The sequence below is a fragment of the Vanellus vanellus genome (assembly GCF_965231255.1).
Source record: "Vanellus vanellus genome assembly, chromosome: 6".
NCBI classification, from domain to species: domain Eukaryota; kingdom Metazoa; phylum Chordata; class Aves; order Charadriiformes; family Charadriidae; genus Vanellus; species Vanellus vanellus.
The window spans coordinates 30588193-30615003 of record NC_138911.1 but is presented as its reverse complement, the minus strand read 5'-3'; the positions used below and the strand labels follow the sequence as shown (position 1 = coordinate 30615003).

The following is a 26811-nucleotide window of genomic DNA, read 5'->3' as shown; positions in this document are numbered from 1 at the left end:
ATTGGCACCCGGGGGCGGTGACAGCCTGGGCCCAGCCGAGGTGCGGCTCCTCCCCCCGCGCCGCTCCCGCCGGCCCACGACAGCCGCGTCTCCCTCGCCCGGGAGCGGAAGAGGCGCGGCCAACGCGGCGGCGGCCTCCGTGCGGCGGGATGGCGGCGGTGCCGCGTTCCGGGGGGTGGTGGCGGCGGCCTGAGGCCGTCCTGCTGCGGCTGCTGGCGGTGCTGCTGCTGGCGGGCGCGGCGGGCGCCGGGCAGCGCTCCAAATGGCGGCTCCCAGTGCCTATGGTGAGTGCGGGGAGGGAGGGCGGCCGGGGCGCCGCGCTGAGCGGGGGGGGGGGGGGTTGGCTCCCAGCCGCTGGGCCAGCTGGCTGTGGCGGCGGTCGGAGCGGACGTGTGCGTGGCGGGGGTGGGAGGCCGTCCTCCTTTGGGGGGGGAGAAACGCCGCGGGGGTCCGCGGGAGGGCTGCGGCCTGTCCCGCCCGCTGTCCTGCGTCCCCCCACCCCAGGCCGCCCCTGCGTGGGGCCTGACCGCACCCGGGGCCCTCTGCCAGGCTTGAGCCCCTTTTGGCGGGTCGGCGGTGGGCGGCGGAGGGAGCGCGGCCTCTGTGCCGTCTGTAGGGAGGGAGGCGGCCTCCCCGGCAGGGGCCCGGCCTCGGTGGGGCCTGTGTGGGGAGAGGGCGCCCGGCGGCCCCCACCGTGGAGCTGCGCTGGGGCCCGGCGTCGGGAAGGCTGCGCCCCTGAAACGCTGAACCGAGAGAGATGTGGGCCTCCGGGAAGGTGAAGGGATTTGCGGCATCTCTGTGGTGCCGTACGTGTTCGAAGTTGTGTGGAGAAAAGCTGTTTTGCCTCACGGTAAACTTGCCTTTTCCAGGCTGTGGAAGGGGGTAATGTACGTCTTCTGTGAGGCTCTTGAGCTTCTGGAACAAAAGTGAAGGCTTACTGTGAGCACTCCTGTTGATTCTTGGAACAGGTTTTTGTTTTTGTTTTTTTTTTTTTTGGGTAGTCCAGATCTTCTCATCAGCAAGAAAATGCCAGTCGTTTCAATAAATGGTGATGAAATTGAATCAGTTTTGCAGAACAAAAATCCCCGAGCCTCTCGAGCCATCTTTAAGAGAAGGCTGAAGGGGTGGTGAGGCACGACTGGAAAATCCAGTAAGGCTAGCTCCTGATTTGGCATTAGCTTTCATTGCTGTATTAACTTAAAACTCAGAGTGGAAGCTAATGTTTACTTAACCTCGGAGACATTAAGCCCACTAATATCTTTTACTTTTTTGTGCCTTTTCAGGGGAAGAAGTTTAACTTTGGAAAGATTCTCTTCAGCAACACCACCATTTTCCTGAGATGTAAGTGGTTACCTGCTTTCTCTGCTGTTTGACTGCTTTAATATTAGAGATTCAAAACCCTGTGAAGTGTTTAACTGCACTGGTTGCAGTGACAGCTAATCTCCTTAGATAAAAGTCATAGCTCTGATATGGTGGAGTGTGTTAACAGCCTTGACGCTTCCCAATTGTGATCTGCTCAGGCCCTCTGTGGAGAGGGCAAGATGAGCAATGGGAGCACCACTTCATTTCAGATAGCAGGTAATCAGGCATGGGATGTGCTGAGCCCTACTGTGAGGTATGCTTTCCCTATTTAAGATATGCTAAATTCCTCCACCTGGGAGATCTGATACCGACTGGGACAAGAGCTGTTTGTGTTGCAGGGTGACTGATGCCAGTGTGCAGAAGGCAGTGCTTTTCAGGCCTTTTTAGCAGGGTGCTTCTGGGATTGGTAAGGGAACGTCATTGCACGCTATAGCAGAGCTCTCCTGAGAGCTGTTTTCTCCTGATCATAGTGTGTGCGTGTGCTACAGAGCAAACACATTGGCAGACTTCCTGTTTGTTATTTCTGTTTATTGCTCTTTGCTGATCTGGCCAGGACTATGGGTTATGGAGCTTATAGCTCAACGGAGAGTTTCTGTAAAATAGTCTCTTATCTGTGAACATGGGAACAGCATTTAGATGGCAACGAGGTGATGTAGGGGACTTGTGGAAGTAACTAGCTGATTTAGAAAGGCTTGAAATCTTTCTTATACACTTTGAGCACTTTAAGGGGTTGTTTGCACCAGTTCTTACCATGGGTGGGGGAGCTATTTGATCCCCAGCTGCTAATTGTGTAGTTATACAGACACAGTGCTGGTGAATGCCTTTCTGTGCTTGTGTCAAATGAGGAAGTAAAAGTCACTTTAGAGACAATTAGTGGGATCTGTGCCTTTGTCACTTCCCAAGACTTAGTTGCTGCAGTGATTGTGCTCTTTTTTAACGTGAGAAACTTAAGGTATCATGAGGATTAGCTGATGTTTCTTGATGGAATTGCATATTGTTGTGCTCTATTATGTTTAGTGATTACTGATTTTCAGGTTTAATTTCATATACCTGCCCTTCTTGGGACAGTGTTTCAAAGAGAGTTTGTTAAAGTGCTTCCATTAATCCCACATGAACATGAAATAGGAGGCTAGTATTAGAGTGGTTATCAGTGAAGGCCCATCATGTCGGGAGTAAGGTTTTCCCACTTGTCAAGTGTAGCTCAAATACTGTGTTTTGCTGCAAGTCATGAAACCATGTACATATGCAGGATCAAAGTACAGAAATCTGATGCTTGGGGAAAAGGAGGGAGTGGTTTGAAAGGGCATTTGGAGCTTTGGTAGATGTTAGGTTTTCTTGCCTAAAATTTTAATACAAATAGTGTACTCATATTAATGTGGCATCTAAGATGTGGGTCCCCACAATGAAGTGTGTGGTAGATATAGTCATGAGGTGTACAGCTGCAATAACCAAGAGAAGGAAGGAAGGAACAAAGACATGGAGAAAACGAAATTTGTTTGTTACAAGACAGGTTTGTGGTAGATCTGGCAGTAAGAATTCCAGCTCCTTCAACTACTGTTGAATACTGTGCTGTCAGCCTTTAAATTGGCATTAAGCCTTAGAATTCTTTAGTGAAGGCACTTGTTTTGCATGCCAGTGTGATTAAAAGATTTACATGAGTTTAGATAATGAATCACTGAAAGAGGAAGGAACAAAGGCGAGAAACTTATTTTCAGTTTCTCAGCCTATATGATACTTAAACTGCATCTGATTCTGGGAGGCTTCAGCTTTACATACTGTTTCTTTTCTGTCTGTGTGGAAACTGGTCTCTCTTGTTTGCTGTCTGTTGCATTTTCCATCTGCTCTGTGATGTTTGTGTGGACAGTATGACCCTTCTTGTCAAGCGTGATTGCTCATGGGTTGTTCATGTTTTCAGTGAGCACCTGCATCTCCTCCTTCACCCTCTTCCTTTTTCTTTCCCCTTCTTGATTTTGTTTTTGGTTTTGTTGTGTGTGTGATGTATTGGTGTCTACTTCTGACTGGGAAGACTGACAGTGGTGTTTAGTATTGTCAATAATGAATTTATTTTTCATCTACTACTTTTCTTAAGTGCTATTCTGGAAGGTATCTGTTTTCCTATCTAGGATCATGGTAGAAATCCTGCTCTCTGTAAATGATTACAAAGACTGCATTTGAGTTGAATGGTGCACGTTTTGTTTGAAGGTTAAGGAATGTAGATTTCCGTGTTGCTGAATTCAGTAAATACCATGGGTGCCTTTTCTGTCTTTTAGAGTACTTCCTTTCAAAGTTTCTGTAATTTTGATGTTTGCAGATGTTTGTGGATCATTCTAGTCATGGCCTGTTTTAGTTGATGTTACTGCTGAACATAGAGTTTCAATAATTTTATTTATTTTTAAGAGGTAAAAAGCTGTTGAAAAGGTATTTTTGAATCCCTCCTATTTTTTGGTAGCACTTTTTGGAGGTGTTCCTCATGTGATCAACTTTATTAGAAAAGCATTTGTCTTCTAAGAATTTACCATTTACCTGTGTCACTGCAGTGCTTGTGTTGCTTCTTAGTTTATTTTGCCGTCTGCAACATCTAGGGCTACATGGAGAATGTATGCCTTGTTTTCATGCTTACCAGAAGGTGTCATAAGGAAACTCTTATTTTTCAGTGATTGTATTCAGATTTTTTTTTTTTTTTAAATCTTTGGTATTAGGGACTTGGTTGTTGAGGTTTTTAGCTCTACATATACTTGCTTTAGTAGTCATGTGGTTTAAAGTGAGATTAGTCAGTTAAGACTCCATGGCAGGGTCTTTTTTCTAATTGCATTTTTACCTGCAGGGGTCAACATGGAAACACTCTGTGTGTGTAACAAATTTGTGGGAGTCTAGTTTGAGGTGAATGTTGCCTGTGAAGATGTGGGAACTTGTTAGCCGCTAGAAACATGCTGTCAACTCAAAAGAGTTTTGCCATCTGTTGACTGGCAAAACCCAAACATAATTATCTAAATGGCTCTTCCAAGACTCTGAATAATCACTGCTCATTTTGTTTAGGGGTGAAGCTTACCTTCTTAATGTCAAATTCTCTTCAGCAGGCTTTAGTTTCAGAATGCGATTTGAAGCAAAAATCACACAATCTTTCCTAGGTGGAGGGAGGGGGAAGTCTTGTGTTTCACTTTTCATGCATGTTCTCTAATAAATTAGGCGGCATCGAAGCTTTGACAGAGTGAGCTAATGTGTAAGATTGCTTGTTTGTCTTTTGGGAGTGGGGGAGTGGATGTTGACTTGCAAAGTCTTACCTTTTTATTTATTTTGTTGGTGATGGTATTTGTGTGTTTAAATTATCTGTGCAAGTTGCCCTTAGTATTAACCTGTTTCTAGCTCGCTCTATCTGCTGTGTGTCCCACATATCTTGGAAAGGGAAATCCTTTTGTGTCATTGCTGTTTTCCTCATTTGGTATTTGCATTTGCTGAAATATCCCCAATTGTCTGGAGAACAAAAAGTTTCCAAATGATCTTCATCTCTGTAATAGAATTGTGTTATGTTAATGGATTCGTTTTCTGCATGCTTCTTTCTTTTACTGAACAGTAATGGATTACTTGAGGAAAATGTTTTTCTATTGTTTTGCTTTCTGTTTCATGTTTAAAAGAAATTTAATTATGATAGTTTGGCACAGAATGGGAGGAATTAAATTTAATTGTGGTAGCTTGACACAGAATGGGAGGAAGGCATGGTAGGTAGAAGGCACCTTACATGTTCTTACCTATTTGGGTTTTGTTTGTTTGTTTTCAGTTGAAGGGGATGAAAAAGCTTGTGATCCCTCCCAAAGTTACAATGTTACTTGGTACTTAAGATATTCTGACTGCTACAATGAAGTCTTCAACTTTGGGGTAAGAATTGTGTGGAAAAGCATGTGTTATGATTTTTAGGGGTGAGCAGATCTAAGGGCGATGAGGTTGGAGATATCTCACTTGCATCCTCATTGCTCTTTGGGCCTAAAAGACACACTCCTCCATTGAAAGATAACAAATTTCTGGATCATTTGGAATGGATTGGGAAGGAATTGATCCACAGCTTGCTGGAATTACTGACTTTTCTGGGTTTTGGGTAAGGTGGATGTGTTTCTCAGAATTCTTCTAAACCCGGAAGCTTAAATAAGTGCATCAATTCTAAACTGAAGTGTGTGAGTTTATGGTAGATGAAAATATTATTTACAACAATGCTTAATGACAGCAAACAGAAAAAGTGAATATTTTCATGTTTAATCTAAATTCTGTTCTTTATGGATGCACATTGGAAGTATTAGCAATTGATATAAAATGTATAGTGTTTCTATCAAACGTGGTAGAATGCAGCTGTGTTTTATCCTGTGTAACACCTTTTCCATGTTTACTTAAAATATTAATTATGACAGTTGTAACTACAAGCCTAACACAGTACTGACGTCTATAATTTTTAATATAATAATGTAGAGTTTGTGTAGACTGAAGTTTATGCTGGCTGCTGTACCTCCACTGCAGGAATACTGTTTTGTTTTTTTTTTTTTTAATTGGGTATTAGTTGTTATTCAAAGGCTGTATTGGGATTTTTTGGCCCTTGTTTTTATAGTCTTGTGTGGTCTTGATAGCCTTAATCCTATTCAATTCTGTTCAAGAGTGTTTGCAGAGGGAAGTTACGGTGCTCTCCAGGTCTTGCAGCTGCCTACTGAGATAAACGGTTTGATATATTGGACGCTAACCTAAGTTCTATTCTATGTTTGGCAGGATGAACAGGCAGATTACTATTTTGGGGCTACGGCTGAAGAGCATCCAGGTTGGTCAGGATACTATGCCACGACTTCTCTCCGTTTTGCGAATTGCTCTGAGCTCTTCAGGCCTCAGGTACGGGTAGAAGCTTCAGTTTGCTCTGTTCTCTCATACAATATACAGAGAAGGTGGTAGTTCCCGTTAGATGTGTTAGCATCCTATGAAAGTATTACTGTAGGTTGGGAGGTACTTGTTTTTGTCTATTTATGGCAACCAAACTGGTATGATGATTTCTTCATTTTGTCGTATTTCTGGCTTGCTGTTCAACATATGGCCCACAATGCGGAGGGGGGGGGGGGACAACCCAAACCACTGTTAATTTCAGTGCTTCTTTTTGTTTGTGGTTCTCTGTTCTGAATTTCTTCACTTACAGAAGGCTACTGCTAGTTGAGTAGCAATGTGAATCTCTAGCAGCAGAGCAAAGCTCCCACTAAATTTGGGTCAATAAAGGACTGGCATTTTTTGCTCAGTTAACGTTGATTTATCATAATAGAAATGAAAGAGTGTTGAGAAATGGGTTACTTAAGCACTGATAGCAGGTTAAAAATGAAAAATAAGTAGTGCTAAAACATGTTTGAAACAAATCAAATGGGAGAGAGAAGACAATGCAAAACAGCCTAGAGAAGTAATGTGCAAACATAGGCTGTACACCAGCTGTATATCACCAAGCAAAGCTGCGCGATCATACTAATGACAATATCAATATAACATGCTGTCTTTCTTCAATGGTGTATTTAAGAATTCAAGGCAAATTGTGCAGTGTTGCATCTGTAGCCAGCCATTCCTGATTTAGACAAAGGGTTGTGGATAGAGAATGCTGGGAAATGTCTCATAACTGTTGAACTTGGTGTTGTGTTTTTTTGTTGGTTTTGGGGTGGTTTTTCTAAGAAAAAAGACATACCTAAAGGTGACTTGAAAAGGACTTTTAATAACCTGTTCGCATGCCTCTAATTCCTTTGATATGTGAAGATAGCTTGAAAGGTGTTTTTTTTTGTTTTAAAAAAGAATCTGTATGCTGCCTGCTTTTTGTGTTTAATAAGTGTCAGTTCTACTTTTACTTGGTTTTATAGAAGAGATCTTGTGAGTTTAGCTGTGTAATGTGAACTTGGGTATCTTAACTGAATGTTCAGGTTGGTGAAGCTGGGGTTTTAAAAGTTTAAGTGACTTCTCTTCCAATTCCTTTGAAAAGTCCACTGAAACTTTTAAAAGCTATTCTCTCAGATATTAATTTCTGAAGTTTCACAGAAATATCTCCTTTTGATTGTTTAGCTTTTTTCTTGTGGTATAGTAGTTTCACTAGATTTCAGGTCACTGTAGTTCAGGAGAGTTGGCAAAATCTGGATCTCTAATAGGCATCCACTCATCTAGGGACTCTTTGCTGGACTAAGGCAGAAATCTCCAAATCCTGTTTCTGTCTGTGTAGACTTCATCTAGTAATGGAGATGTTTTCCAAATATGAATTTGTTGGATAAAATTAACTTCTCTACTGTTATGTCTGTGGGTTCAGTTCTAAAAATAGACACCTGTTGTCTGAGGGGAGGAAAAGCAACTTTCAAATGACAAAATACTAATCTAAGTGTTCAAGAATCCCACCACAAATAGACAGTTGTTTGATTTAGAAAAATAAAAGCTTTCTAATATAGCTGTTCAGAAAATCCTTCCATATAATCAAGTTTACTGGAAGCTGTTGTGGTAAGGTCATGTTAATATAAAGTGCCTATAAATGCTGTAATTTCCTTATATCTTTCAGATTTTCTATAAGGAATTTGTTCATCCAGAGCCACTCTCACCTGAGAAACAAGAGGTAAAGGTTTTGTTTGGTTTTTTTTCCTTCCAATGAGTGATTGTAGATGTGGAAGAGATGGTTTTGGTGTACTAATTTATCTATTTTTCTGTTTTTCTTTAAGGGCTTAAAAGATAAGAAGGAAAGTGGAGGAAATCATACAATGGTGTCAGATAAAACTGTATGTATATTGAATTTAAACACGGCTTGTCATCCAGCAGTCTTAATTTTTTTTTTTTTTTAATTTATATTTGTATAAGAAATTGCTGGTAGCATTTACAGGGGTGGTGCAATTCTCTGGGTTGTTTTTTTTGACACCTGGATTTTTCTTTTTTAGTTTGAAACTAAGTAGCATGGTCTGGTAAAACAGAAAACAGTAACAGAGACAGTGACTGCTTCTTCTGTATGTGAAATATAAGAACTCATACTGTTTAGACTGATGGTATAAATTAAAAAAAAAATTCTTCATAGTAATTTAAAGTAATCAATGATATGATCTGGTTTAAGTGGTGACTGATACTTAGAGATTGTTTGGTTTCATCTTTAACTAGTCAGTCTTTTAAAACATTGCACCTAACAACTTGAGTGGTAACTTTTGATTTTCAAACATAAAATTCATGATATCAACATAAAATTCTGTTTGCTTTAGGTCTTGTAGTCAGGAGGTTTCTTAAAAGTAATGCATGCTCTTAGTACTGAAATTCTCTCGGAGAAGCAGTTATAAAAAAGTCTTTGTGGTAATTCTGCAGTGGTCATGTGAGTGACACACAGAGATAGTCTTAGTTTTAACCTTAAAGCGCTTGGTAAATACTGTAGTTTCTGAGATGGCTAGAACTTCAGTTGTGGAATTAACAATTTTGTATGCTGGAATTCAGAGAAATCTCTGATTTGTTTTATGGTGCAAATATTTATCTGGGCAAGCTTCCTCTGTTAATTCATTGGCAGGGTTAGAGTGTTATAGGTGTGAGAGCTGTTGCAGGGGCAGTAGTAGTTTCCACAGGAAATGACCACTGTGGAAATTTTCTACTTCTCATCTACATCTTCTATATTACACTATAAAAGTCAGCATTCACCAGGGAGCTGAGTTATAGGTAGCTGTGCTGTCGCCAGACAATTGATTTCAGGAGGAAAGAAGTATTTCTGTGATGGTCCTAAAAAAACAAGGAACAAGGATGAAAACAAGGAATAAGGTGCTTTGCCGAATTCTTTGTAGCTTTTGTAGTACCCTTGAGATGACTCTTGCAGTAAAGCCAGCATTAAATTTGCAAATAAGCCCTCGTCATCTCCAAGGTGTTTGAGGATTCTTCTGGATTCCAACAACTAAATTTTAAGTATTATGTCTAATAAATAGATTTAAAATTTATGTATCAAATATTGACTGATAAGTTTTAGGCCTGGGAAGAGATGAACTTTATTTTTACATGGAAGATATCACCCATGTATGGTGAGTCTACTTCTGTCTTTTTCCTAGCTTCTTGATTATGCACTGTCAACATGTAGACATTTTATTTTCAGGCAATGAATGCTGTTATCAAAACTTGGCGAGATGGGCCGTATATATTTATTGTGCATGTTGGAATTACAGCTGCAAAGGACTCTACTACCAAAGTGAAAGGAATGGTGAAAACAACACTTCCTTCATATCAAAATAAGCCCTTTACAAGTAAGATAGCTGTTTATATAGTACAATAAAAATGTAGTGCCACTTTTTATGTATATCAGTCTAAGTGTATTCTAAGGTACTTTTAATACATACTGTATGGTTCACATATTTCACTTCACATAGACCTAAGTATTACCTACTACCACTCTTTCTTATCGTAAGAAAATAGGTGATGCTTAGTGTATTGAAGATTCTAAGGCTGCTTTTCTGTCAGTTTAATGATGGTAGTAAAGAATCCCAAGCGGTTCAATTTTGAGGCTTTGTGGTTTTGGACATTCAAAAATGTCCAGATCAATTCAGTGGTTTATATTAATACGCTCAAATAATGTGGAATACAAAGATCATAATTGTCTCCTTGAAATTATATTATATCTAACGGTGCATTGATAACCTATCCAAACTTCAGAGAAGTTTGAAAATCCCCCTAAAATGTTAACTTATGTGTTTCTGAACTTTCCTGTTACACATGAATCTCCAGCACAAACTACTTTTAAGTACTCCCATGAGTTAACGTGGTAATGGAGCGTGTAATTTTTATTGCATACTTTTAGCTGAGTGTTATGAGTCTTAGCTTTTTTTGATTAAAGTGCAAGTTAGATTTAAAAGCTTTGTGAAGATTTGGAATTTCTTTATGCTTGAGTAAAAATCAGTTAAGTACTTTCTCCTGGCTTTCTCCTTTTGGTTCTTGTTCAATTTGGTTATTGGATTGTCTTTTGACAGTGACAGTAGAACTGAAGGGGCCATATGAGTATCTTTCGCTTGCAGACTATCCTCTGATGATTGTAAGTAAAACAGCTTTTGTTTGACCTATAAAGTTGTCAGTTGATTTGAATCTCAATTACATACTCTCTTTCCATACTTCAGGAAACACAAAGCCAGTATCTCAGAAAAAAAATGATTTAGCAGAAGGTGGTTTTTGATTTGGGATAATTTTTTTTTGTTTGTTCTAAATACTGAATAGGGAAAACAGATGTAGATTTCAGACGTTTGCATGTGCCACTTGTGTTGTCCTTCTCTGGATTGTTTGAGTTGATGCCTGTCAATTTGTAGTTCCAGAAGCTATCAGTATCACTAGCTCTAAGCTGATCAGTTTTGCTGATGCTGTTTTTCTCCTTAGCTTGTATCTTAGAAAATTTGCTATTCTGTGCTTTTTTTTTTTTCCACAGCTACCCCTTCATTTGTCACTGCTTGCTTTGTTCATTTACAGCTTAATCTTCCTTCCTCCGCAAGCTGTTTTACACCCCATGAAGAGGTCCTTAATACTGCCTAACAGCAAAAATGTAACTGAACTACAAAGAGCTAATTCCTGTTTTATTCAAAGGAGTTGTTGGCTTGGTTGCTAGTTGCCTCTGTCCAGGAGGCTAAGAAAATAAAGGAACTTAAAGTCTGTCTACACTACATAAATATTTAGCTGGGGATCAATAACAAGTAAGGTCTCTAGCCTGACTGTATTGGCAAGACTGGCTTGTAAATAGGAGAGCATGACAGAAGTAAAAAGCCTCCAGCAGCTCTGTTGACATGTAATTCACTAGTGTGAGTATCCCCATGTTGGCAGGTCCAGAAAAAGGTCTCTGTCTTAATGTTTCTGTAATGGAGCATCTGAACATGAACTAGCATGCCTAGGTTCTTACCATTTGAACTGCATGGATTAGTCAGACATGAAAATCTATAAGGACCAGTAAGCTGTTCTCCTAAGGGAAGGTGTGTTCAGTTTGTGAAAGTTTCGATGGATTGTGCAGCTAACTTCAGTGCATGCTTGGTTTAAAAAAAATCTACCTCCTTCAAGAGGAGACTGCTTTATTATTACTGTCCTATACTTTGGCTAAGTACTTCCTGCTACTCATTTAATGTCTTACTCTCCTTCTTAATCTCGGTGTCCTTTTTGAAAACTTAACTCGCTCTGTTATGGTGCTGTTATTTACAAAACTCAGCAATGAGTAGATTTGTCAAGCTTATTGTTCACCGTAGGAGACATGTACCCTGAAAGTTCTTCTGAAGCAAGTAACACTGGACTGAAAAAAATAAAATCACAAAATAATATTTAAATGAATATCTGGGTTTCTTTTTCAATTCCATATTTTTGGCTGACCTAAAGCTTGGTCAAAACTGAGTTTACTGGAAATTAACTTTTGAAAGAAGTTGTCAAGTTATTTGATCAGAGGGATTACAACCATCAGTTGCTTATCTCTGTTCTGTGGAATGGTGTGTAAAGGTGACTTGTAAGCTTATTTGCAGAGTACCGTAATGGTACAATTAAGTTAGTAATAGAATAATATGCGAGAAGGGGCAGAGTTTCTAGTATTTGATGATTTGCCTGAGCTCTTATCCGAGTCTCTGAAAGCTAGTAGCACTTGATATCTTCCTGAGGAAAAATTGCCTGTGAATAAATTGGCAGACTGCCATTCAAGAGAGAAATTGCTCAGAAATTCAGTTGCTCTGATTCCCATTGTTGGCAGTGAGAAATTAGACCGTCACTGTAAAAGAATCCAGAGAAGACAAATGAAGCAGTGTTTGTTTCTAGTCACTTTTGTGTATGTATAAAAACTTTAAAAGTTGCTATTCTCGGGGAAAAAGTAGAGGAAAAAGTAGAGCTATCTTACAGCTGTTGAAAGGAAACATGGAAATTATTTTTCTGTCTAAGGTTCTTATTTCTTGCTTCTTTTTATGTCACAGTTTTTCATGGTGATGTGTATTGTGTACGTATTCTTCGGGGTTCTATGGCTTGCGTGGTCAGCCTGTTACTGGCGGGATCTCCTGAGGATCCAGTTCTGGATTGGTGCTGTTATCTTCCTGGGAATGCTTGAGAAAGCAGTTTTCTATGCAGAATTCCAGAATATCCGCTACACAGGGGAATCTGGTAGGTGGCAATTGCAGCTTGCAGTTTAATTGATGAGGCATAGCACTAATGGCTTATGCTAAATTGAGGGGACAGATGCATATTAAGTATATGATTACTTTAGGATTGTTTTGAAACAAAGAACAGGGAACCAGAATTTCTGCATCTTTTTATATATTGTAAATGTGATGATCTGTGCTCTTCTAAAGCTGAGATGCTATTGCTTTCTCTGACCCCTGAGTGTAGTGTCTTAGGGATGTAAAATGCTAGATTCTGGAGAGTATTCACTGTAGTGCTGGCTTGAAGCCAGCTAACACTTCATAAGAGTAGCTTGTAATTAATTTCTGACAATTGGTATTGGCCTTGGAAAGAGACTTTGAAAATCCTTGTTCAAGGCGGCAGCATTGCAGATGACTTTTGGTATTCAGTCCATAACCTGATAATCCATCTTAAGTGATTCTCTCCACATAAAACTTTGAAACTCTGATTTTGATTTTTTTAGGATGGTTGCATGCAAATTAAACTCTGCAAGTAAGACTTCATTATGACTTTGTTAATTGGCCACACCCATGGTACAGAAGGTTTTGTTGGTTGACTTGTTTGGAAGGTCGTCCAGGCTGATCTTACGGATAAATGTTTGGTGGATCATTTACTCTCGGCTTGCTATAGATGTAAAATTTTTCAGTACTTTTTTTTTATGCTAAGTGATCTATCTTTTCTGAAAGTTTACTCCAGATGTAGGTAACAAAAATATTGTACAATTTTATTGCCTACTTTCTGAAAGTAACTGTGTCTCTTCTCATTTAATTGCATGCAGTAGTTAATGAAACAGAAATTATATTTTAATAACGTAGCTTCCTGCTTGTTGCTTTTGGTAGTTCAAGGAGCGGTAATACTGGCAGAACTGCTTTCTGCTGTGAAGCGCTCATTGGCTCGAACTCTGGTCATCATAGTCAGCTTGGGATATGGGATAGTCAAGTAAGTAATTCCATTACAGGTTTGTTGTGTTCTATTAAAAAGCTTTTCACTGTTGGTTTTTAGTAACTTAGAGTAGTATTCATCTCCCTGTACTCTGCTACTTAAAAGATAAGTGCTTTACTTAAGTGCTGTTAAGGTCTAGACTTCTTCACTGGTCAACAGAGATATACAGTTCCATATGGTGATTATTCTTCTTCCCACCCCCTTTTGTGTACCACTGTTGGGTAGGTTTCTGAGTCACTGTTGGGATAGTCCACTGCCTGGAATGGGAGCTTTACGTGCCTTCCTTCTGGGCAAGGAGGAGCTTATAGAAATGGGGGAGATCAAGAATTGCTAATAGAGGAGAGGATTGGCTTTTGCTCTCAAGATTGATGCTCAACCATCTGTCCCCAACTGTATTCAATGGTAAAACAACATGCTGTGTGGCAGTGGAAGCTTCTAGAAAGTGTGGGTGTGCTGGGGAAACTGGTGAAGAAGAGGTGGGCTAAGACTTCTTGAAAAGGTTGTAGAAAGCTAAACAGGTTAACTAGGAAGCAGGACTGTTACAAATCTCTTCCTTAGTCATATCATACCATAAGACAAAATGAATAGTAAGCTTCCAGCACTATAATAAAATTACTTATGAATCTAGAAGTGGCTTGTCATGAGGGCCTCTTATTGACATGCTTCAGCCTTATATTAGATTCAAGTTGACATGACTTCATATTTTTTTCCCCCAGTTAATATAAACTCCACTTTGTTTTCCTACAGGCCTCGCCTTGGAGTTACTCTTCACAAAGTAGTTATGGCTGGAGCCCTTTATCTATTATTTTCTGGCATGGAAGGTGTTCTTAGAGTCACAGGGGTCAGTAATAACTGCTTAAATCTTCCCATGTGCCACAGATGCTACTGTCTTTATTTACTTATGCTAAGGTAGAATTCCAGGGCTATGCTGAAAGAAGGGAACAGAGACAATGAAGTGGTTAACCTCTGAGACTATGGATATGGATTATTGGCAATTATTTTAAGTTTGATGTGTTCTCTATTTATCAGGTAATTCTGTGTATTTGGAAATAATACTAATAGTTTTCTGACTAGTCAGGTTTCGGACATTATATGCTGCCTGGACCCTTGTGTCTAATACTTTGTATTAGTTAGGCATAATTGCAGACATAAACGTACAGCCAGGATTAACCTGGCCACGAGTCTAAAAAATAAAATAAAATAAAAAAAAAACAAACCAAAACAAACCAGACAAAACGAAAATCACCACTTCAAGTTTGGAGGCTGCAGCTGGGGAAGTGCACGTGAGTGGTGGTGCTGCTACTTGCTTCATTAAGTGCATCTCGGGATGTAGATTTCTTTTGGTCTGTTTTTGGTATTTTGGGATAAGGTATTTAACATGTCATATATTTGGTACTTTTTCAGTTTTTCTATGACACTGTGGCTCTGATAGCAAACTTGGCCCTGTCCATGATTGATGCCTGTATTATTTTGTGGATATCCTTTCATAAATTGTAGAATGTTACAAGCTTATTCACAGCTTATTATTTCTGTCTCATACTTAAAAGGAACAAAAGGTGATTTGCTTGTTTCAATTGGGACTTCGATAGTTTTTGATGTACACACAAAGGCAACTTTTGCCCCTTTCAGTCAAACTCATGATTGCCAGTGGAGCATTCAGTTTGTCCATGGATAGTGTAAAAGGTTTAATTACTACATCTCTAACAAGCTGATTGCTAGTTTTCTGTAATGGAAGTGGCCAGAGCATGTTGTCACAGCAATCACCTCAGCAGAGGCTCCTTCTAACGGTGCTAGATGAACTTATTCTGGAAAACTACTTCTCGCCTTGCGGGTGGAGAATTTAGAACTGACAATGTGGTATTGTCAGTTCCCCTTTGTGCATTGGACTAAACTTCTGGTTCAAACCCTCTGCTTCTGTAGTAAAACCCAGAAGCATTGCAGTGGAGTATTTGTGGTTTCTCATAAAATAGCCTGACGCTCCTCACTTCTTCTGTACCTTGTTTCCTTTTTCATTTTGTTCTTACTGGCTCTTTCTTTGTCTCCAGGCCCAGAGTGATCTTGCCTCCTTGGCTTTTATTCCCCTGGCTTTCCTAGATACTGCCCTGTGCTGGTGGATATCCTTCACTGTTTTACTTGGTGGTGTGTGTTTTCTTTCAGATTTGGTTTTTTGGGAGTCTTTGGCTGAACTCTTTTAAATCAGCTTCAAGTATATGTTCTTTCTACTTTTGTCACTATGGAAATAAGATTGTAGGCAAAAGGGTGAAGACACGTGTATGCACTTTATAATTGTATTTTAACTCACTTCTAGTTCAGACTTGATTTTCTATTTACCAAAAGTACATCTGATACTTTTCTGGAGGAATAGGGTATAGTCCAAAATAGATGCTTGGATACCATCTTTGTGTGACAAGAGTTCTAGGTTTAGCTGACTAACGTGAAAGGGATGCATCCTGCTCTTTGTCACCTTTGCTATAGGATGAACTTTTCTTCTACTGAGTCTGGTCTAACTTTTTGAAGGGCTAAGTGTGTGGCTGGGAGAGCTGTTGATCATAAGGTCTGTGTCCTCCTAAGTCTGTGACCAGCTTGTCCCTTCAGAGGCTTTCCTTGACTTTCCATACATATTCATCAGCTTAACTCAAACAATGAAACTCCTAAAACTTCGAAGGAATGTGGTGAAACTCTCTTTGTATCGGCACTTCACGAACACACTCATCTTGGCGGTAGCAGGTAAGCAGAAAATTACATTAATCAAATAAGAGCACTTGCCATTTCCAGATATGGCTTGATTTGATCACTAAAGCAGATTGAGTTTGGTGACCTTTCTGTAAATGCAATCAAAATATGTGGTATTTCTAACACTTGACCGATTTCTAATAGTGGGCCTATGCCAAGTTATGTTAATACTTCAGAGTCAGTAGATTATTAGTCCTGATGTTAATAAGATCAGTAGCTATATGCAGGTCTAACGGAGTAATTTTGACCCTCTTAAAGCTGCCGGGGGCAAAAGATTATTATCCTATGCAGTTAACTTCACAGAGGTAGTTTTTGCGAAAATCACTGTACCACTGTGTACTACGGGATTTTTAAGATATCTGAAGACCACATAGCTGAAGACCAGAGTGATTCTTGTAAGGCATTACATTACAATACTATGTTCTGGAAGAATACAGATTCAGATTCTCTTTCCATTTGTAGTAGCAGTGAACTGAACTTCATGAGTAAATCTGCTGGTGCTTCCAGGTGCTTAGCTCCTCATCTATTTGGGAATGCTATACCTACAATGGGCAGAAAACTTCTAAGCACGGTGCTTTTCTATCTAAACAAACAAAATTTAAATTAATTAAATTCCTTGCAGTGTCTTGTTCTTAGTTATCATAGAACAGCTTAGTTGAGGGAAGTCTCATCTTCTAAAACTGTCATAACAGCATAGTTTGAACACTGGAACTCTTATGGGTCAAGATCCGAATGCTAAGGCGTTTGGTCAGATGAGGTGGCTCATTTACTTCAAGGTAGGCTTTATTTGTCAGCTGATAATGCAACTGTGGTTTGGAGACTAGATGGAAGTAATATAAGAATAGTGAATAGGGATGAGTAGTTTGGCTAAATACTTAATACTTGATTTATGACTTGTGTCTCTGAAGAACAAAGAACAAAATAGTCTGTGCCTAAACTACCGTATAAGGTCAGTGCAATAAATCAATCTCTTGTTTTCCAAAATAAATAAATTGGATTGCAAGAATTAACTATTTAGGTCTTTGCCCTTTGTTTGGGAAACAGTCCTTTTAGGAGTATATTTGGATTAGCATATTTTATAGTAATAAGCAGCTTGTTTGTTTTAATCTTGCAGCATCTATTGTATTTATCATCTGGACCACCATGAAGTTCAGGCTGGTGGACTGTCAGTCGGTAAGTTTATATTGAATACTTTCTGCAATTGCTGCCTCTTAATAAGTTTACATTTGGCAGTGTAAGAGGTGAGAGTGGGCATTCTGAAACAGATTTTTCTGTGGATTATGTCTAGAGTAATATATCACATGCTAAAATTCTCAGTGTTACGGGAAACGAACCTCTTTGTCAGATGTCTGTAGTTCACCCTTGGAAAGACCTGAGGACATGGTGTCTCTTTCTTCATAACTTTTTCTATTTGTGCTGCTGTTTTCCTTGACAGGACTGGCAGGAGCTATGGGTGGATGATGCCATCTGGCGTTTACTGTTTTCAATGATCCTTTTTGTCATCATGATCCTGTGGAGACCATCTGCTAACAACCAAAGGTTCAGCTGTTTTTTCTAAAAATACTGGGTTTTGGGAATGCTTGTTTATCCAAAGTAGTACTGGTGGGTGATTTTTAGTTGCTGTATACTGATCCATAAGGATACTAAGTAGTGTGCGTAGGGGCTTGAGGAAAAGTAAGTATATGAAGTCATACAGATAAAATTCAATCTGTTCCTGGTGGTGAATTTACTTAAAAAGAAATTATTTTAACTTTTGTGTAGTTTAGCACAGGTCTTAAAAACAATGAACTACACAGAATAATGAAGTCGTGAATGTTGGGGTAATGAATGTCTTGGGTGGCAAGAGATATTATTCTAAGATAGCTTTTATTCTTTCCCTCCTAAAGGTTTGCATTCTCACCACTGTCTGAAGAGGAGGATGATGATGAGCAGAAAGAGCCAATGTTAAAGGAAAGTTTTGGTAAGAGAAAAACTTTTTTCCCCAGCCTAATTTCAGCATTGAAGAGACACTTATTTGGAGGGAGGTCTGTTGTTCTCTGACATGTTCATTACCGCCATAAAAGTGGAGTCAATGCCTCCCTGTTGCCATTGATTTATGCAGTTTTAGATAAAACATTGGCTTTATGCTTAGTTTTGCATTGCCTGTTTAATTCTGGGGTTTTCAGATGACACTGAAGACACTGCTACTGTTGTGATTGCTTTACTGTGTCTACTGGACTTTTTTTTTTATTAAATATGTCAAGTCATAGGTTTGGATCCAGTCATGATGATGGATATCTGAAGATCTCTTGGATATTGTTGCTAGGCAGTGGTTTAGTTTGCAGTTCTCTTAAAATCCAGTTTAAAGATTTTCACTTATGTATTCTCTGAACTCTGTGATCTTCTTCATTTTCCATGTCGGGGCCTTGTATGGGAATGTCCAGTTGTAAACATAGGGATGAATATCTTTACATGTTCATGAAATTACTTATGAATGAGAATCCTGCTCTATAACACTAGGTTGCATCTTTCTCTTCAGTTACTCCCCTCCTACGGTAAAACCCTCTCTCTTCCTTGCCTCCCATCTCCCTACTGTGTCTATTGTCCTTAAACAATAGTGTTACAAGTTGTGTAAAATGTAGGGTGACATACCCACTGCTGCTGTCTGTACACAAATCAATTCTGCTGGGATGTATCAGTGCTGTTTCACTTGTTTAAGAGCTGAGGCGTGTGTAATCCCTTGGGTGTATTTGCCAAATCAGCTATACCTGGCTGTCTGCCAGGCTGGGAGATGCATGCTGCTTCTCAGCTCCCAAGTGGCTGGTCAGCAGTCAGTAGGTAGAATACATTTTTAGAGTTGCATATATCTCAGTGGTGGAGATTGGAAGGCACCTTTGGTGGTCATCCTGTCCAAACACCCTGCTTCGAGCAGGGTCACCTAAAACAAGTTGCCCAGGACCATGTCTATGTGGATTTTGAGTGCAACGATGGAGATTCCACAGCCTCTCTGGGCAACTGTGTCTTTGAGTTCTACACTACTTATGTCTGGCTTAAAAAAAGGACTAGAAATTGGTATTTCCTAGGTAAAAGTGCAAAATTCAGGAAAAAACTAGATACTTCACCTGTCAAAAAAAAAAAATATAGGCCTTTCAAAGGGAAAGCATCATCTTAATGGTCTTACTCTGTCTCTTTGGATTTGATGAAATATTCTGAATGAACACTCAACACTTTCACTTACAGTCTATGAACAATTACAGTTCAGTTATCCCAATCTTTTTTCCTTCTTTTGTCTTCAGAGGGAATGAAAATGAGAAGTACAAAGCAAGAACCAAATGGAAATGTTAAAGCAAACAAAGCTGTGAGTATGTCCTCCCTACCTCGAAGGATATAGATCAATCTGTCTTGTTTGGTTGCCCCCCAGTAGTAGCTCACAAATATACAAAGTTTTCAGCCTATAAATGTGAGTGTCCTGCTTTGCTTCAGAGTGAGAGCAAGTCAAAGTATTGTATGTTTACAGTACTTCTGAAAAGAAAGTAAATACAGATTTTTCATCTAACTTCTTGTCAGTGCAATGGAAGCTTTAGAATTCAGTCTGTTCTTTAGGAATGTTTGCACAATCGAGTATAGATAGAACTGTATAATACTATATTCTGATAATGAATAATACATTATTTTAAGAAGTTTGTCAGGCTGAGAGGGAGGCTGAACTGTATTTTAAATTAATTGCTCTTCTAATTTTGAGATTGGTGATTCATTACTTGCTTGGGGTGATGTGCATATTATGTAGCTGCCTAAATAGTTTGGGTGGAACATTTTTAATATATCTGCATTGTTTCCAAGTGGAAAGAACCTGTAGGGATTCATGATAATAGCAGTAATATTTTTGTCATTAATTGTTTTTCTCAAAGGTTGGTTTCAACTGTATGCTACTTATCTGAGGATAACATGAAAATCAAACTTTTCTATTTTGGGGATAGGGGCGATCCGAAAGGGTCAGTTCTCCAACTTCAAAACAAGTGTACTTGTGTTATGAATTAGAGAGTGTTGATCAGATAGAAATGAGAAATCTGACAATACAGTTTAACTTACTTTTGCAAAACCTAGTTTGCACTTTTTATAATAATTTTTCATCTATAACATTTTCTAAAGATATGTTCTTTTTGCGGGAGACTAAACTAGATTATGTAAATAACAGAAGTGTCCTGAGGCCCCACTTTTCCTGGTCACCATTAGATTATTACAGAGTTGACACTAACTTATATGTGGGGCTTTGTTTTTTTTTTCCTGAAATGTGTTTTCAGTAATCCAGAAATCAAGTTGAAGGTGTTTTTTTTTTTATTATTATTATTTTTATTTTTTTTAACTGACACTATACATTGGTTTGTGTCAAGTAGGCTGAGAAGAAAAAGGTTTACATGTGACAGCATTTTGGGAAAAACTGACTTTTTTTCCATTTAATTTCTGTACTTGTAGCAGGAGGATGACCTGAAGTGGGTAGAGGAGAATGTTCCTTCATCAGTGACAGACGTGTGAGTATTTTTATAGTCACAATAAGAGAAGGTTTCTTGGACGCAGGAACACAAATGTATTGGAATGCCTTATAACTTGTATGCTGCACTTACATAAGCAGATACTGAGTTCAGCATGGAATTGGTCTCTGACTTCTGAGCATGCCTCCATTTGGCTTTATTCAGTCTGTCAGACTTACAGTTCATGCCACTTGAACACATGCTGACTTAAGGAACACTGCCTCGGACTGTGAAACCACAGACCGATTTGTTGTATTTTGCTGAAGTTAAAATTAAATAAATAAATTCAGAAAACAAAGAACAAACAAGCCTTTTTTTCTGTTTAGTGTTCTGAAGTTCTTTGAGTATCTTGCTGAATGTAAACCACTGAATAATGCCATTTAGTTCTCAAATTTATTTGGAATGCCTGTTGAGTCATTTTTATACTTCTGGCAACATAGTTAGCTATGTAGGCAATCCATATCTATTCTTTTACATCCTAAAAAATGTCAGTGTCTGTGTCTAAATTTTTCATAGCAAAACAGAAGTTCACAGATTAATTATGTTCACAAATCTGAACAGGTAATTTTGGCAGAGGCTCCGGATTTAGGTAAACTCTGCTTGAAGTTAAAGACAAGAAATTAAGTGAAGCTTCAAGAGGATGAAAAAGTTCATTTTCTCAATTGAATTTGTTTTTCTCAGTTCTAGTACTTATTTTTTGAAGAATAGTAGGATTCCTTAAGAAAACAAGGACTAGACTGGTGTAAGCTAGGAAAGGGCACTTTAAATTAGTCTGCTGCAGGGTTTTCTGTTCTTGAAAGTATGATCAGGGTTGTGAAAGAGATGAGATCCCAATAGATGGGAGGTCTATGGTAGCTGAAAAGGCTATGGTACCAGTGTAACTTGTTTGCTTTCTGGGATGTGTTTTTACAATATGGGACCATATTGTAAATGTCAGTGTAGTTCAGCAGTGTTCCTGTATGAATGATGCAGCTTATTTCATGGCAACTTGGAAATTGTTCAGCTGAGAAGCTTAGAAAAAAAGCATTTTAAAACTGTGAAGGTCATCAAGGATACTCCTTGGGCTCTTCCTCTTTTGTGTGCCTTTTTAATTTCTGTCTGTTAAATTGAAAGGTCTGTCTCGTTATTGCTCTCTTGTGCCCTGAAAAGCTTAAGGTGCAACATAAGGCTGAAAATGGTTGTCAATAATATGCTCTCAGTAGGTGCTCTAATACTAACTATTTTTTTTTTTTTTTTTCCCCACTGCAGTGCTCTTCCAGCTCTTCTGGATTCAGATGAGGTCAGTAAACAAATCTTCAGTTCAAATTAGTCTTCTGACATGCCAAAGGAATCATGAATCAGCTGTTAAGGACTTTGCTGATTAGAACTGAACTGGCTGATCTTGCCAGTGCAGCAGTAAAATATTACAAGTGGGGGAAGGGTAGCGGGGACAACCATGATACAAATTCTTACGATACGAACATGCGTTCTAAATGTGTATTCTAAAAAGTGGTATATTTGCTGTGTGAGTTGGACTCCTGACTTAAAATGCATACAAGTGTGCATTTGTTGTGAATGTGCAAAGCGTACCACCTTATTTCTGAATAATGTAAACCTACTGGGGGAGATGACAATGTTGGGTGTTTTATTTTCCAGGAAAGAATGATTACACACTTTGAAAGATCCAAAATGGAATGAAGGAGTAGCTTTTTGCTATTGGAAGTGGAGACGCCTCTCTTAAAGTTGCTTGGTGGAGCAAGGGCATCCTGCTGATTTGTTTCTTGATCTCAGCCTTGGAAGTTTGATGCTTTATTGTCACGAGGGCGTCTTGCTGTGGAAGAAGTTCACAAGGACATTACAAACCTTTTGGAAATTTGAATTTACAAAGTTGCTGCAAGTTTGGATTTTTAAGCAATTTAAATGTGTACTATTCCAGCACCTTCTGTAACTTTTCAAATATTTAATCTGTGAAACTAAAATTCCTAATGTCTGCTTGAGGAGTTTATATTTCAATGTTACAATTGACACTTAGAGGGGAACTGCCTGTACCTTTTTGGGGGGAGGGTGGGGACAGATAGAAATAAGCACTGAAGAAACAGGCCCATTTTCTGGTTGATAATGGCTTACTGCTATTGCATGTCATGTGTCCAACATGAATGACAGGTTTTTAGAGAGAAGTTCCTGTTAATGAAGAAAATTGAGATGCCAGAAAGGAAATATTTGGAAAAGTTACAGTGATACGAGTTTTTAACAAAATCAAGTGCAATTTTATTCATAACACTGTGTAAGAAAGATTTTTCTATTTTAAATGCCATTGACCTATAGGTAACAGCTGCACAGAGCTAACACTTGCTGTTGTGGCACATCTCATTGCCGGCAATGTGGTGGATGCCTGGAAAAATGATTTGCCCCTACCTTGCATTGAGTTGCATGATTTAATTAAAAAAAAAAAAACCAACAACCAAAACACAGAAAAATCCCCAAACAAACACCCCAAACTACAAAACAAACACCACGAAACCCACTTCTGCAGTGCTCCACAAGTGCTTGACTACTCATGTTAAGCAGATATTAACTAGACGTTTCAGCAGAACTCTTCTCCTTGCATATGTAACATTTCCCACTGAGAAGTTGGCACTCTTCTATGAGAAAATGGCATTGCTTTCTAGAGGGTGCAAGCACTGTTTACCTTACTTGAAAGAGGCTTTAATAGGAGTCCACAGTGCTGGGATAGTTCTGTTCCCAGTGTCTGTTTAGAATTGCCTCCCATGTAAGTGATTTGATGATGGGCTTTCCTGTCCCAATTGGTCCCTGTGGCCAAGAGGTACTCTTGAGATCACTGTGTTTCAGTTAAAGTTGCAGATTTCTATTCTATATAATTGCTTTTTGTTTCTCCTTTGAAAAAGAGTTTTTGGACAGTGTCCTGTTTTTATTCTATTCTATGCTTGGCTGTAGAGGCTTCACTTGCAATAACTTACACGTGGAAACCCTTTGTGGACTGTATGACAAAAGCTATAATTTGGGTTCATAACCTTTACAACTGATCATTACCAGGCAAGCAGCAGCCTAGCTGGACTTCTAGAGAGCTGATGTGGCTGCTGCTGGAATGGCATAGGGAGTCAGCTTTCCTGGGTCTTCACTCATAGCTATGTCAGCAGAAGTGAACGTGTGCCTGTACTTCATTCATTCCACTGTAAGGTCTGGTAGCTTAGCTCTAGTTCATCTTCATCAGCAATTTATGCTGAAACATGGCACTTTACAGTACAGTAGCTGAGGCACAAGTGCATAGTATCTTCTGCTAGCTGTGCTGTGGGGCAGCAAACCTTCTATGGATGGGCAGAGATAAAAAGCTGTGTGGCTGTAACACCTCAGTCTGCTTCTCCAAGAGTTGCTGGAGCTCTTTTGCCATCCCCTTTAGGCCACAGGTAAAATCTTTAATTAGAAAACACTTCTCATTTGCTGTGCTTAATTGATACAGATGAAAAAAAGTTACCTCCGTGTCCTTTTGGGGAGAGGAAATTTTGTGAAATAAAGCTACACAAAACTTGCTATTTAATGTTTTTTTTTTTCATTTTGGGGTTGTTTTAAGTCCTATTGTTTTGGGTTGTTCAGGTTTTTTTTGAGACAAATAGGGAAAAATGTTCTCTACTGGAAGCACAAAAGAAGTTTGTATGTATTATTTAATAAAAGCTAGGCAAAGAGTAGAAAGGTTTACATTGTGTCCTTCCACTTTCTTACCACCTGTTCTCTCACATGAGAAAGTGTTAACATCTTCACAAAGCTCCCTCACTTTAACTCTTTATTGCATGATATTTTATAATGCAGTTATTCCCAATAGCTCTATTTATCTTGTTAAGCTTGACAATAGAGTGGAAATCTGTCTTTTGAAAAGCTAATATAGATAGGGTAAACTGTAAATTTCTGAACAAAAGTGAAATATCTAAACTGTTTCTCTAATTGCATTTATAGTTTAGTAATTTAAAGACTAAAATATATCTAGTAGCTGTGTGGTGCTTTCAGCCTACAACTACAGTGGTCTCTGCCTTCTACCCTTCCATCCCTGCAGGAACTTCTATCAGTATTTGAAATTGGCCTGAATTCTACAGGGGGCTTGTTGCTCCCTCAGCTGTTCAGTTGTTCTTTCTGCTTGTTTGGCAGAGTTTCCATATCCTTGGAAGGTAGCATCTGTTGCCTAGCATGCCTCAGGTGCATGCTGTGACTTCCTTGTTTCCAGTCTAATGGAGAACTTGTATCAAGTTCCCACTGCATCACACAGGCTATGGCACATGCACAACTACTGGGATTGCAGAAGAGGTGACTAAAAGCAGTAGATGAGATGTGGGTGAGGAATGAAGGGTTTGTGTGCAACGAAGTTGCATCAACGTGGCCTCTCCCCTGACAGCAAGTTCGGTCAGATGTGTTGGTTTTAAGGAGGTGTTTGCCTCTCCTGATTCCTGGTTTTGGTCCTAAAGAGTTGTGGGCTCTATGACTTGTCAGGAAAGCTTTGCAGCAAGCTAGCTTGCTAGAATGCACGAAACCAGAAACCCTCCAGGCTTGCTACCTTTGATTATGTAGACAGGGAAGACAAATTGATACCCATTCTTTCAACATGGGTATTGTAATTTTAAAACAAACTGTAGAGATTCCTCTGAAGACTTGAGCAGGATGGGAGAAAATGTGCCTATTCTTAGGTCTGAGATCTGCCTAAGTTTTTAGTGACGTGAATGGTGTGTAGAAGCTAAATTTTCTTTAGGAAATTTGGCTGCTGACTTCAGATATCTTCAACAAGCTGCTCCTAATTGAGATGATCCTCTGCTTGCAGAAAAAATAAATGCCTGACAGGAATTCAAATATAGAGGGAGTTTTTTAAAGTGCTACTGATGCAATTGTTGTAGCATGTGCATGCCATGCAGAAAACAAAGTAATAGTGAAGAAGATGATGTTGACCAGCTTTTCATTAGGGTGACAAAATGTTCCTGTGAGGCTCTCCGAAGGAGGGACTGAGTAGTAAGAGATCACATGGCACGGTAAAGAAATGCAACAGGCTTGAAAGGCACAGAGTGAGTCAGGATCATAAGACCCGGGGTAGGGAAGGGTGTGTTTGTGTCACCACTCTGCAGATATAGGGATGTGCAAGTTTGTGGGCTTTTTTTCATCCTTCTGTTCACTTTATATGGCATTTTATGTTGTATGCTAAAGGAAAAGTATGCTACTTTTTAAAACCTGAAGAGACCAATTTGCACTCTGGTAAAAATAGATTACAGCCATTTGCATGTGAGTCATTATTATCCAGTGTTACTGAAACTTACATTTCTTTTCGCTAAACTGGTGCTACGTCCCTCTTCTTTTTGTAGGAATCCTAGGTAAATAAGACCAAATACGTGCCTGAGCCACAACTGCCTTGGCAAGTTGCAGTTTTGGTATCTGCAAAGGCGATGTGACTTGGTGCGGTTCCATGCTTTAGCAAGGTTTCTTTCCTGAGCAGGAAAGAAGTTGGATGCGAGAGCACCACGCTCGTTCTCCTGTTCCTGTGCTTCCACCTCCCAGCACAGTGCGTCCTCAATCTCTGATTTCTCAAACAGTGGTCTCTGTTGGTGGAGATGCTCAGAGAATTTAGCACCATGTGCTGCTTTAATTTGGTTTAGTTAGTTTAGCTTTTAAGTCGGTAGTGGTGAATGTTACGCCTCTCCCATGGCCAACGTAAATGCAACCGTGGCCTGTTCTGGAAGGGACAAGGTGACAAGTACAGATTTCCTCCTGGAGACTTATCCTATCAACTTGGCCGGTGAAGTTAAGTTCATTAAAGTAAAATTCAGGACGTCCAAAAATAGACATTTACTTGCAAGAGATGTGTTGCTGTTCTCATCTGGTTTCCTTAGGTTACACAGGTCATTTTTTGTCTTTGTATACAGGGTGAATTTCCTACCTGCTACCTTTTACGTTGGCCAAGGGCAACCTGCTGCCTCCGACACTAACGTTGTCGCGGGAAGACAAAACGAGTGTTTTGCAGTCTCTCCCCATTTCGGGCCGTACGGAGACGGACGAGGGGAGTCCCCTCAGGGACAGGGCGCGCGCCCTTCGCGGCCCATGGTGCCGGCCCTGCCGACCCGCCTTCCCCCTTAGTGCCCGAGCCGCCGGCAGCTGGGGCGGGGGGAATACTTCATTTACCGGCGTGGGG

The 26811-nt window shown here is 39.6% G+C and overlaps 1 protein-coding gene across 1 annotated transcript; it reads left to right on the top strand.

The window, feature by feature from the left end:
• The first annotated feature begins 135 nt into the window (after positions 1-135).
• TMEM87A (transmembrane protein 87A) lies at positions 136-22625 on the top strand. Its single transcript, XM_082485703.1, has 20 exons — positions 136-284; positions 1284-1341; positions 5138-5235; positions 6109-6225; positions 7901-7954; positions 8058-8114; positions 9449-9596; positions 10317-10378; positions 12270-12453; positions 13311-13410; positions 14161-14254; positions 15459-15531; positions 16036-16140; positions 17261-17319; positions 17582-17685; positions 18033-18106; positions 19422-19483; positions 20599-20654; positions 21903-21933; positions 22290-22625. The coding sequence occupies exons 1-20, from the start codon at positions 150-152 to the stop codon at positions 22329-22331; spliced, it is 1713 nt and encodes a 570-aa protein (XP_082341829.1). The 5' UTR covers positions 136-149; the 3' UTR covers positions 22332-22625.
• Positions 22626-26811: the final 4186 nt, after the last annotated feature.

Bases quoted from the DNA above. Each gene is read 5' to 3' on its own strand.
- TMEM87A (XM_082485703.1), top strand. From the start codon at position 150: ATGGCGGCGGTGCCGCGTTCCGGGGGGTGGTGGCGGCGGCCTGAGGCC. The intron at 15,532-16,035 runs CCTTCACTGTTT...TTCCATACATAT, and splicing joins TGCCCTGTGCTGGTGGATAT to TCATCAGCTTAACTCAAACA. The intron at 17,320-17,581 runs GTAAGTTTATAT...TTTCCTTGACAG, and splicing joins GGCTGGTGGACTGTCAGTCG to GACTGGCAGGAGCTATGGGT.